Genomic DNA, 13348 nt, shown 5'->3' with positions numbered 1-13348 from the left:
GGTGGTGGTGGGAAGGATTAATTTGTGGTGTAGAGGTAGATGTTCTGCCAGGGGGAGGGGATGGAAGGGGAAGGATTGGTAGGCGGATTGATCGTGGGCAGTGGTTGGGAGATCAGATATTGCGAGATGGGATGGGGTCTAGGATGTTGTGACGAAAGCTTCCTTTCCGCATTCCTGCGGCTGAGAAGGCGTCGCACCTTGGCAAATTAGACTGTTGATTGCAGATTGTTGTTCGGAGAACATTCCGATCAGTAAATAAATTTTATTTTCAAAAAGATCTTTGGTGTTTTGGTTTTTGAAAGATTTTTACAAATGGTGTAGAGATACCTGTTTTCTTAGGTGGAGACCAGTCAGTGGCGGGAGTGTCTGTCGTTGTTGTAGCAAACACTATTGTCCTTTTTTAAACACTGATCGATTATGGTATGCACTATGGAGTTTGTCCTCCTTTTAATGTCTTTAGTTATATTTCTTGTCCTCCTTGAGTCTGATGTATGCAGAATGATATTGTAGGCGTTTTCGATCTCCGGGCTGTAGTTTCCGGATTTGATGACACAGAACCATCCGAGCCCATGCTTTTTTTTTTTTTTTTTGTTGCAATAAAGTATAGGATCGTGTTTAGCACTGTAGTTATGCTTATCTACCTGATAAGATGGCTTTTCTGTTTGCACTGTGTTCACTGTTTCCATTTATCTGGTTTGTTTCTTCATTGTTCTCACTGTGATCACAGGTTTCGTTGTAATTATTGATCTGGCTGCTGAGGTTGTCCGGGTTGCTGAGTCACCCTTTGCCCTGGGCAGGGGGGCAGCCTTGACCCTGGCTGCCATGGGGGTGCCCATCGGCATGGGCGAGGGAGCAGCTTTAATCCGCGCTGCCAAGGGGCCCGTATCATAGGGCGGAGGTCCCATTACCCTGAGAAGGGGGCACGAAACCCTGGGCCAAGAGTCCCCTTTCACTCTGGGGATTAGAGCTCGGGCTAGCTGTCCGAGGAAGCACCGGGGAAGCTCCCTGGCTGTGACCCGACGAGGGTAGTCAGATTTCCCTCTGACTCTGTGGGACCATGAGGTGCCATGGTTTGCTGAACTGTTAGGCAGCGGTGGAGAGGAGGCAAAAACACGTCCGTTCACCACGGCGGCTAGACTCGATCAAATTAAAGGATATAGTAGGGTACAAACGGACAAGTAGACCCTCATCCCTTTTGGTCATGTGACCTACTTATGTGACATGTAACATGACCCTGTTCCCTGTACATTCCAGCTAGATAATTGGCATGTGGTGAACGCACCAGCGTCATGTACTTAATGCCAATTGCTTTTAATGAAGTTATGTAACCCCTAACATGGCGCAACAGTTAAAAAAAAAAAAAAATTAAATTTCTACTGCATCCCTTGGATGTGTCTACCTGTCTACCGGTAAATGAGGGATGATGATTGGGTGTGTCCTTAGGGGCTAACTACCACAGCTTTCTACTCGGTACGCAGTGGGAGGTCAATTACCCGAGTAGCTACCGGGAGCGGGCGGCCACCCAATTTCTCGGACTTGGACATCATGTCACAGCAGGTACAGGTAACCATAGGGTATTTGAATTCCTGATTTTCGTTGTCATATTTCCGCATATGTAATTAACTTGTGTTATGAACAGTTATCATATGCATATCTGGATAATGAATATATTTGTGCAGTGGGCAATTCAATATAGTGAAAGTTACTTTTTGTAAACACTATTAAACCTCTCAATCAAAGTATTATAAAACTAAGATATATTTTATTTTATTCTGGCGATATCCAACTATCTAAGCGATAGTTTCCTTCGTCTATTACTCTTAACGGGTGAAAGAACACGACCGCTGTCTCTTGGGCTGTTCGTTTGCCCTTTACCGTCAGTCTCCTACGACTTACCATTGCCCGATTCCTCGTTCTCCTCTTGAGGTTTATCAAGGAAATGATTCGGGGAGTGGACAAAGGAACTGCACAACCTGACGAGTAGAAAGCTGTGGTAGTTATCCCCTAAGGACACACCCCATCATCATCCCTCATTTTTGTCCCCTCGAAGCAGTGACGCCTGACGAAGTTCTCCTTTGCCCAAGCAAAAGCTTTCATTTTCGCCTGGCGTATTCCGCGAGGGGCTCGTCAGAGTCCATGGAGGTATCCACCAGCGGGACATAGTCGTAATCTACATCTGAGTTGTCCTCCACGGCAGATTCTCTGGAGTCGGACTCGGATTCCTCCCAATCAGAGTCGTCACCGTTGAACTGGCCGATGATTTCAACTTCTGTAAAAATACGAAGAAAACACGAGTTCTATGTAAAAAAAAAAAAAAAAAAAAAAAAAAAAAAAAAGTTTTGATATGCAGAAACAAAGTAGTATATGTCCAAAAAGGCTAATGGCCCGAAGCCCTCGGGCCATTAGCCCTGGGCCATTAGCCACCATGCTGGACTGATCAAAACAGAGTTGGTCCTGTGCTGCTCGAACAATTTTTATCTTCGGTTGACGGCCTTCCTTCTGTTTTCTCGGGCAGATCCTCGTTAAAAGGCACTGCGCTCTCCCCTCCCTCGCTTGCACACGGGCTCGGAGAACGAACCTTGCATGCAGTAAGGCTTGGGGAGCGTATATCAATTGTAACATGTTCCCCGGTTGTTGGTAACCAGGTTTTCTTCGAAGGTTCTTCCTCTGTTCTCTCTTAAGACGACACACCCCTCTCCGGCATTTCCTTGATCTGTAATGCGTACAATTAGATTCCAAAAGACTAATTGCAACTGCAAATAAGTCAAAACAAGTCTTCAACTAGAAATAATAACCGTATACTCATTCTTAAGAGCTTCGGAACTGCTCTCATTCAGGTTTGGTACAACATAAACCTTAGGGACCATGCCGTTGGATTTCACTAATTGCATCCCCCCCCCCCCCCCTAAGGTTCTGCATACATCAATAGGTGTGCATCTGCGTATGTTCACTTAAACATCAACTAAAGTTTATATATATAATCAATGAAAAGCAATAACCACCACATAATTTAGTTATAGCATTGAGACAGATATAGAGGCCATAACAAACTCAAAAATTACTTACCAAGGTTGGAGACTGAAAATATAGAAGAGATTAAGGTTTTTGTATATAAAATTCTTAGAATAAAGATGTATATCAACACCTTTCTGTTAATCATACCAACAGGGCGAAAATATTAACCAGTGAAAGACATGAGTACACAGACTATAACAAACTTAGAAATTACTTGCCAAAGGACAAAACTTCACCAGCGAGGAAATTCATCTTGACGGTGTATGCTTCTTCCAAGCACTATCAACCCTCTCCCCCCTTCCAGGAGTTTGTATGGCAACCGCTTGTCTTGCCCCGTGAGAAGTGTGGGCTATCACCCAGGAAAAGTGATAGGTAAAGTTGATGGCCGACTGGACGGTGGGGACAATAACGTACCAATCGTCCTTGCTGTCGTCCACCAGTTGGTGAGAATTGATCTATTTAAACGTTCCGTGATACCATTAGCTTGCGGACGGAACGGCAAAACGTTCACCTGCGTCACATTGAGCTGCTGTGTCAGACTAGCTAACACCTGATATACAAACCCGGTACCGTTATCAGAGCTTAAATATTGTGGACAGCTGTGGCGGTAACAAATTACGTCATGAAATGCTTTCGTGACGTGCACAGCATCTTTTGATGGAACTGCCACCAACTCACAATAGCAAGAAAAATTGTCCACGAACACAAGGATGTGTTTGACGGGGTTCACCACATCACGGTCTGGCAACAAAGTGTCACATGACACCTTTTGCCAAGGAAAATCCGGAATATCGAACTTTAGTGCAGGCGTGGGAACGCTTGTGACCCTTGTGCAAAGGACACGTCTTGCAAGACCTGACGTGTTTCCCTACCTTCCTTACTAACCCCGGAAAATAGAATCGGTTACGGGTCAACTGCACTGGCTTTCGTCGGCACGCTTGGGCCGCTTATACCTCGTCTTTATTTAGCAGCTCCAAGATAAGAACCTGTGAAGCACTATTCACAACCGCTGACGAAGGCAAGCTAAATGAAGGGGGGAAATCGGCAGCGGCGTCCCACCTCAAAGATTGCGAGAATTCGATTGGCGCGCGTGACAATGTGTCGGCTGCGACATTTGCACGGCCCTGAATAAACACAAAGATCACATCGAATTCGCCCAGGATATCCAGGTAACGTGCCCTACGACCATAAGGATCATTGCCATTAGGCAACGTGAGCGGCATGCGGTCTGTGTGAATCATGACCTTGTACCCCAGTATTATATCCCTGATGTACTTAAGAGCTCAAACAATCGCTAACATTTCCCTATCGGTGACTAAGTAATTCTTCTCTGCACTGGGGAGAACCCTACTAGCTAACCCTTGTAGGACGCAGATTCCCTTGTGTTCCTGCATTAAAACAGCCCCTAGCCCAACGTTCGATGCGTCTGTATGGAGAATGAAGGAGAGGTCAAACCTTGGAAATGCAAGAACAGGAGCGTGCGATAAACAATACTTTAACCTTGAAAATGCGCTGACCTGCTCCTCGCCCCCAGCGCCAGAGGACATATTTCTTGATATGAGTCAGCGGTGCTGCGATCCTCCCATAATCCTTAATGAACGGTCTATAAGAACCTTACCCCAAAAACGACTTTACCTGTGTTACATAAGAAGGAATGGGGAACGTACTGACTCGTTAGGGGCAATAACTGCAGCACTAACCGAATGACCGAGGAAATCTAAACGTGACTGGAAGAACATGCACTTGGCATGATTGTTAAACCCGCGACTCATGGTCCTTGATCGAAGGTGAACAAACCAAAATGTCTAAATAGACTAGCACCTGATCATTAACTAAAACCTGCAAGACGAGAGCCATAAGACGGCTAAACGTCAGAGGAGAGTTCCTGAGACCCATAGGTGACACAAGGAACTCGGAGTGACCCACATGCGTAGAGAATGTAGTGTATGGTTGGCTGTCCTCTGCCATGGGGACCTGAAGGAAACCTTTCGCCAGATCAATCGAGGTGAAGACCTTACTCTCTCCACCAATGTCTTGCAAGAGCTGTCGAGGGTTAGGGAAGGGAAAAGGCGACGGGACAGTCACCTTGTTCAGAAGCCGGAAATCACAGACGGGACGAAAGCCATGTTGACGCTTCGGCACCAGCAGCTTCGGCGCTGACCACGGGCTAGTAGACGGTTGAATTAGCCCTTATTGCAGCATACCGCACACTTCCTCTAGAATCTGACGCCTCCTGTGCGGGATCTTGTATGCCGGAATATACACAGGCTTAGCCCCAGGTTCTAGAGAAATGGTGTTCTACCATACGTGTTCTGCCTAACGGACGGTCCTTGGTCGGTAACATGTCGGGGAATTGATTTAACAACTTCCCTAAAATCTCCTTACCCTCGCTAAATGCGAATGGATCCTGCATAGCCTTTGCTAATGCTGCAGCAAATGGGTCGGCTGAATCGGGGGACGTGGCAGCTCAAACGCGGCTGTCAGGAGATCCCATCCCGCAAGGTATACAGAAAAGGGAAGAACACGTCTCCTTTACTCTACAATTTTTAGGGAGGACCAAGCATGTGCCATATTTACCTGCCGAGGCCGTCACATTAACCAAAACGTCATGGAAGGGCGGAATTACTACAAACTCCCGCGCCACTAAGTGCGCCAGACCATCTTTGTCAACCCACATGTTATGCTGTGATGAGCGGGATGATGTATGAGATGTGGCAGCGAGATGTGTATGGGAAGTATCTGTAGCATGCTGAAATGACGAACAGAACGAGACTTAAAAGGAATCGTAAAAGTCAAGAAATGTGAGGGAGGTGGAGACACGGGGGGGAGGGACGAGGTAGGTGAGAAGAAGAGATGGGGGAGGTAGGGGGAGGGGTCAGAGGTGGGGGAAGGTGGGGAGGAGAGTGATGTGTCCGTGTAAAGGGTATATATTAACGCCTTAAACATATGGTTTAGCAGTAGTGAAACGGACGGTTGGGTTAACCTCTTTTATTGAGAAGCGTAAGCAACACTGATATTCACACGGATACAAGTCTTGGTAAGTCTTAGTGCTTGGTGTGACCGGAGGGCGGGCGCACTGGGGAGCGTTGCCCCGACAAGCAGTCGGCGGGTACTCTGTGAAGTGACTCTCTGAAAGGACTGAGACTGACCTGGGTCATCCTGAGCCTTAAGTACTGGTGGGTGCGTGGGGCACGTTGGGGCGCCTGCGGTGAAGCCACGCGTATACTTGCTGTGGAAGCTATTTATACATACATATAGTCCGAGCGTGTGGTCAATTTAGGGTGTTTCAATAATTGTCGATTTTCTAAAATTTGCGCGAATCCCGGGGGCAAGTTAAGAAATTATGATTTAGACACCGCTTCGAACGCCAAATACCGCCTCGTTTTCTGTTGTCGGTATAACTATTTTACTTTTAGAATACCTCAAAATTATACTTTAATATTATATAAAGTTCTTTAATTGTCATAAGACAAATTTTTCAATTAGTTGGCTTGACTTCTCTTTACCTTGTGTTCTCTCCCACCGAATCGGGCTTGGGTCGCCGAGAGCATGCTTTGGCTCTCGGACTTCTCACTTCGCTTAAATGATTTGAAGTAACATATATTTAACAAGAGGCTATAAAAGGAAAGGATTCTAGTAATGATTTCATTTGGAACATCATATACTGCATACAATATAATTTTCATTCTACTCCTTTGTTTACATTGCCATATCTCCGACTGCGCCGTTCTCTAGTTTGTTACAACAATAATTGTTTGTCTTCACATTTTTTCATGTCTCCAATCAGTCTTTCAGTTTTGATTATGGCCAGGTATTAATGAACTTTCGGGTTTCCACATATGCATGAAATCGATATCATAGGCCAAGTATCTTTCACTCAGATTAGTTTTTCTGCAGTGAAATTGTGCTTCTCCTTATTTTTGAATAGGGCTGGTGTGTACGGCCATTTTTCACGAATTCCTCTTTTCAAGATCTTTGCAACTTCATCGACGTAATTATGATCAACAGCCAAGGGAAGAAGTGTACCGTCTGCATTATACAGATGTCTGTTGATGGACGAGAAGTAGCTGCTAGGAAAGCCAAGTTCACAGCCAATCCTTGCATACCTCCTTGAAGTTTCAATAGCAGTTCTGAAAAGTCATGCCATTGCTGTTCACAGCAGAACGCCAGCACATGAAATTAACTTTTGCAAAATCAAAAATACTTCTGATTGTTCTTGGATTTTTTTTTTTTTTTTTTTTTTCAGTGCTTTCAGACACTTTATGGTGTTTTATTCCAATCTTGGATTTATTGGGCAAATCACCAGCACCAACTCCTTCCAGCTTGGTCAATATGGTGTCAATGGTCAGGCAGATGTGTAGGAGGGAACAAAAAAATCCCAGCCACCTGACACCAACTGTCATAAATCTCCTGGCGACTTCTTCTCTAATGAAAGAAACTTTTGATATTAATCTACAGTATTGCTTCTGAATGTCAGTTGTATATTGCATAATGTCATCATCAGTAACAGGTTGAAAATCTGCAGGCAAGCTATAGCTGTTTGGGGAATCCACCCAAAAATCAATGGCGTCATAAAGTGCTCTCATATTAAAACCTATTGTCCTAAGTGATGTGACACTTGCTGAGGCTTCCATTTCGCAATTTCGGGCTTCGAATACGTCTAGATTCAGGACTATTTAGCGCTTCTTTGCTATACACTCTCAAGAGTGTATGCGGCACATGACTATCAGTGGGGCTGAGTTTGATGTCATGTTGGATGGCATCCGAGACGCGTCGCTGTTTGTATTAGAAGCAGGAACAAGCATGCTAAGGTGAAAAGGGTCTGGGTGTTTCCAGACGGAACTCGGCTCACTTAGTGTATAAACCTGACCTTGAATTTCTATCTCGTTCTGCTGCGGGCACAGAACCATACCAGAACGATATATAAAATCATGGCCAAGGAGCATGTGACCGGGGAAACTATGGTATCCCTTCACTACGACGAATTGATGCGGAAAAAACATATTTCCAAATCTCGGTTACATACAGGTGTAACAGGACCTCAGCTAGGTGTAGTTGGAACTACGTAACACAAACATTGGCTGGCGATACCTCAGACGAGAGCTAAAAATCCTCTAACACCCATTCACTCACGAGACTGACGCAACTTCCCGTATCAATGAAAAAGTGTGCGACTTTCCCTTTAAGCTTACCAGGTAGGAGAGGGGTCCCATTCCTATGTTCGATATACCAGTACTAGCAACACGAAACCGAGAAAACGACGCAACTTCCTTTCCTGGTTCGAAACCTACTATCCCCTCCTTTAAAATAATAATCGGGTGGTTTTTTTTTTTTTTTCTTTTTAAGCTCCCTTGTTCATTTTCGCGATAAACTTAAGGGTGATCGCCACCTGATCCGGGAACCACGTGCACTCATTAAACGCATGACCTTGCCTGTTACAGTACGGACAGAATTCTAGCAGAGCACCCAGATGGACGATGCATCCTCAAGCATCTACGACATTGCCCAGGTTTTGGTGCCCAGTTAGCCAGGTGTGGTCGTGAGACTTTGCGAGCAGCTACCGTGGGAGAAGGTGCTACGAAGTACTGCGGTTCAGAGGGTGGCTCCGGATACGGTGTGGAAGGGGGGTTTTGCTCCACAGCGGTACACAGGCGCAGGCGTAGGCGAAGCACCTCTATTTCCTGCTTTCGTCCCCACCTGGCGGTTCACTCCGCCCCCGAATTGTTATATTTGACTTCTTCCCTTGCTTTTCCCTGATCGAACAACATTTGAAACTACCTGCACATTTCCATCTTTGTCTGACATCTCATTCGCAAGGACTTCAGGAAGCTTATCGAATGAAGTAACTTTATCCCAAACTCGTTTGCGCACAGCTGGAGAGATTGAAGAGATTAATGAGACTAACCACGCTTTTGCAAAATGCTCAAGAACTGACGCGTGCGATGCGCTCTGTGTAACGCATTGCTTCAGGAACACCAACGCGTCTGAGCCCGGAGATGGACTGCGCCCACTGCATGAGCTTCACGCGAAATTTATTTACATAAGATGAAAGATCATCTTTTGAAAAGGAGGTAGGTTTGACCTCTAACAACTCTACTAGTCGTAAATGATAATTATCCGTCGCCTCGAGAATGTTGAAGTGAAAATACTCTTCAACGTTCCATACGACTTTTGATCATTTGGCAAATGGTTAAAAGAATCAAGCGCTTCCGCCACTCTGGGAATTTCGTGGTTAAGGCGCATTCTAGCCGCCACGAAGCACGATGTCGGGACCCATGTTTGATGCAGCTATAACAAGGACGAGGCCAGAGGGGGGTATAGATGGAGAGGAAATGTTTCCGTTTTGTGTGACAAGAGAAAGAGGGGAAGACGAGCGAGAAGAAGTATGAGAAGAGTCCGAGGCCTTAGGGGAGAAACCTAGTGAAGTCTGCAGAGCCTTCACGACAATCTACTTCTTTGCATGAGTATTTTCAGATGGAGGAGAGCTCATCAGAGAATTAGAAAAACGAAAAAGAATAACAGCAGTACGCCAAAATTACTTTGTATTGAAATACCTAGACTGTGTTATAGGATAAAAAGAAAAGAAATGCTCGCATTAATTCCCCGTTTACGCGCACAACACGACCTTCCGTTTCCCTACGGACCTAAGCACTTGTACATGTAAGAGAATGACTGGCTCGTAGCACACACAGGGGGGGACACGGACAAAAAATGACCCTTGTGTACTTACGCGGTCCTGTAGTCTGCTGACGACGATTATTCTTGAGTGGAGGCAGGAACGTGAGTTCTACCACCCTGAACACCAGCTATAATGGTCTCTAATTCAAATGTACAAGAAAATCACTATCTGGAGGTCTAGAGGAAAACTCAGTATCTGTTTAACGGCTTTATTGACAGACATGTAGGCGGAGGTATGTAAATGGTAGTCGTGGTGGGTCGCGGCGTCAACTCCTGCGGGAGGAGAGGGGAAGGTGTGCACGGTTCAAGGGCCGGACTGATTCGGATTCATTTCGGGACAGGCTGGGTCACTTTATCTTTTGCCCAGGGCGTGGGAACCCGCTGGTCCCCGCTGGTCCCCGCTGGTCCCCGCAGGCGTGTCCCCCTCCAGCGCGCATCCTGTTATTGCCGGAGTGAGGTCAGGTCAGCCAGCTGCCCCCGGCGTGTCCTTGAATGAATGTCAGACCAGCTCAGGGAAGATCCTGCTGTAGTTGGGTTTCACTCGCTGAGCTTGAAGGTGTTCGACTCTTCGAACTCCGGAACTAACTCGAGGTCGATGATGTAGGGTCCCACAAGGATGGCCCGAGCACTATCCTTGCATATAGAAAGTTTTTAATTTTTTCCTCGTGAGGATTAGGCTGATATTCGCAAGATCAGACCCTGCACCCTCTTCTAATAATTTTTCTCGAATTACCTTCATGTTGCATTTGGTTATCTAAAATTAATAATTATAATGAGTGACCTGTGAAAAGAACCGAACAGAAGAGTTCAGGCACTGTTTGGAATATATTTAAAATAAATTTTCTCCTGAAGGGAGGGGGAAATGGACTCAAACGTCACCATGTAGAAATTAGCAAAAACCGGCCTTAGATGTAGTATATGATTTATGCACGTGATAATTGTTCATAATGCATATAAATAATGAATTACTTTTGCACCCGTTAAGTGAATATATTGTAGTGAACTGTGTGTATCACTCTTAAGCAATATTAAATCAGACCTCTCACAGGATCATAAAACTCAATCATATTTCATTGCTGGGTATTCCACAAATGTCCCCGCTTGTGCCACACCCCGTCACCTTGGGTAAAGGCAATAACATTTTCTTTGGAGCAGGCTTAGTCTCACTGAGTTAGTGTTTTGTTCATAGACACTCAAAGGTTTTCTATAATAGAATAAAGGTGTTTATACAAAATTATGACCTTTGCCCATGCCTCAATGATTATCATAATTTGGAGGTCGTAATTAACTCGCAAAGATAAGAGACTTAAAGGTTCTGTTAGGAGTATTTCACAAGTGTCCATCAACCCATTTACATGTAAACCATAATACATTTATGAATGGTGGCAATAAACAAAGGCAGCAATTCCTGTTGTTGAGCATGCTAACCCAACATACGGTGATTACTTGTAGCTATTGTGGTAAGCTGGCCGAATCCGCGAACGCGAATTATCACACCCTGTAATTACTACAAAGGTCAGTTCCCCAGGAAGAAAGTAGGAAGTGGATTGTTTTCCAGGCATTTACTTTTAAAACGTTTACTACAAAGGTGCATACAAGAGTTGCAGAATCAATTGTGTGTTGCTGGCCATCATGCTATTCACAGTTCATGTCATATGTTAATTGTTTTTAATGATTCCCAAGTGTGCAAGGTGTGTAATATGACCCTCATGACCAAATGATAAGGCATATTGTAATTAGGTCACTTCCGATAATTACCAGAAGTGGGCATGGTGGGCGGCTTATCCGTATTGCATCTATTAATGTTAAATGTATATACACATTATATATACATTATATAATAATATATAATACACATATATACTTTTTTTTCATATTATATTCATATAATATATATAAAGTCATGGCACTCCTGGATAGAAACCGGGGCCCTATGTATATCCAATGAAGTAGTACCTGTTGGAGATCCTTTAGAAAGGCTTGCTCTAGCTATAGCCATGTCGCGGTCTAGGAAAAGTTTACCTGGAATATCGGGCATTATCGATGTGTGCGCGCAACTGTTAAATGGTACCATTCTTTCCATTTGGCAGTATCAAGCTTTCTCATGACATTACAATGGTGTACAGAGTCTGTTACATTCATGTTTTACATACATTTTCCAAACAAGTGAGCCAATGTTTGAGAAGTTTCAGAATACCTTGGTCATGTATGTGCTAATTTTGTTCACGTACTGAAAAGCGCCTTCTTTGCAGTTGTGTGTGCTCCTCGGGACAACCTTGGCCAAGCCCAGTGCTAAGGAAATGAAAGATGAAGAGGTATGTGATGTTTTTTTTTTTTTTTCAATTGGTAGTAGTTGAAGTATACTGTTTTTTTTTTTATTACACTTGATTCTCCCTTTTAGAAATTGACAGGCATGGCTTTTATCTAATCCGGCAGATGTTGATCCACGTTGAAGACAACGGTGATGGATGTTCTTGTATGGAAAGGCACGATGTAGAAATGGACATGTTTAGAAATATGCACGAGCATGATCACTACGATGAATATCCAGAAGGAATGACTCTTAATGAATTCAAACAAATGGTGGTGGTGGAGACGGCAGAGATGCTCAAGAAAAAAGCCCAAAGTGATCAAGAAGTGGAAGCTAGGTTAGTATTGAAGCAAATGCTATAGTATAAGAGACATCGGTAAATCTTTCCCGGATGCAGTGCTGCCATGAATTGTGGTCAAAAGGAACCTAGTTGCTTCAAAATATTCATGTCTGCATACTTCCCATCTTAACCACTTCTCCTATTTGATAACCAATTAATTTTGTTTACCAGTGTCAGCAGGATTTTTTTTTTTTTTTCACAATGAATTCTTTATTAAAAACTCTTTACAGGCTGCCCTTACTCTGATCTATGAACAAAGTACAAGTAAAGTGTAATAAATTTCAGAATGCTCTGTGGGGGTGACTGTTTCCCTCTATTTAAGAGGTCCAAGAGAACGTGCAACAGACTCTTGCTGGAAGGCTGGCCCCTCGCTTCGTACCATCCCACGTGTATTATGACCACCTTGCAGAGACTGTCTACCTGCTGCAGTGACATGTTGTAATAGCTAAGTTATGTTGATGGATTATCTCGGTATAAAATAAAGATAGAGAACGTTTCAATATAGATTTTATTCACCTGTTAGTGGAATTTTGAATTAATATAAAGATGAATTGGTATTCAAGAAATGGAAGTTGGTTTCAAATCGATGTTGCTAAATATTACATTGTACAAATAATCAATGTATATAACATTTATTGGATGGAAAGGCTTAATGTATTTAAGAAAATACAAGATAACTTGTGTTAAATCTAAGGTTTTTTTTTTATGTAAAGTAATAATTTCCCCTGGAAATTGCTTTCATATTCAGTTTTAATAAATGTGTTGGTAAATAGATTTTAAAACTTTTTTGTAGTTTAAAAATCATTCATTACTAGATTTTCATGATCCACCAAAAGCTTAAAGGAAGCCTTTTTAATTTGTACATTATACAAATATCAACTTCATATATAAGCAAAATGTAATAAGCTTTGCTACGGAGTCACAACTCGGCCCACACCTCGACTAAGTTGGCATGTTCTTTTCTTCTTCCCGTTTTCTTTCTCTTCGTCACCTGTTCACTTATC

At 43.7% G+C, this 13348-nt stretch overlaps 1 protein-coding gene across 1 annotated transcript in view; it reads left to right on the top strand.

The window, feature by feature from the left end:
- Positions 1–12844, top strand: part of LOC125039107 — a 37349-nt gene extending 24505 nt beyond the window's left edge. Inside the window, exons 2-4 of the mRNA XM_047632841.1 lie at positions 11946–12008; positions 12130–12341; positions 12630–12844. Of these exons, the coding sequence (XP_047488797.1) occupies positions 11946–12008; positions 12130–12341; positions 12630–12786 (432 nt within the window). The 3' untranslated portion in view covers positions 12787–12844. The remainder of the gene's footprint in view (positions 1–11945; positions 12009–12129; positions 12342–12629) is intronic.
- The last annotated feature ends 504 nt before the right edge of the window (positions 12845–13348 follow it).

Source organism: Penaeus chinensis, chromosome 26 (genome assembly GCF_019202785.1).
Source record: "Penaeus chinensis breed Huanghai No. 1 chromosome 26, ASM1920278v2, whole genome shotgun sequence".
Classification (NCBI taxonomy): Eukaryota; Metazoa; Arthropoda; class Malacostraca; order Decapoda; family Penaeidae; genus Penaeus; species Penaeus chinensis.
The sequence above is the reverse complement of the archived record's forward strand: the minus strand, read 5'-3'. Positions and strand labels throughout refer to the sequence as shown.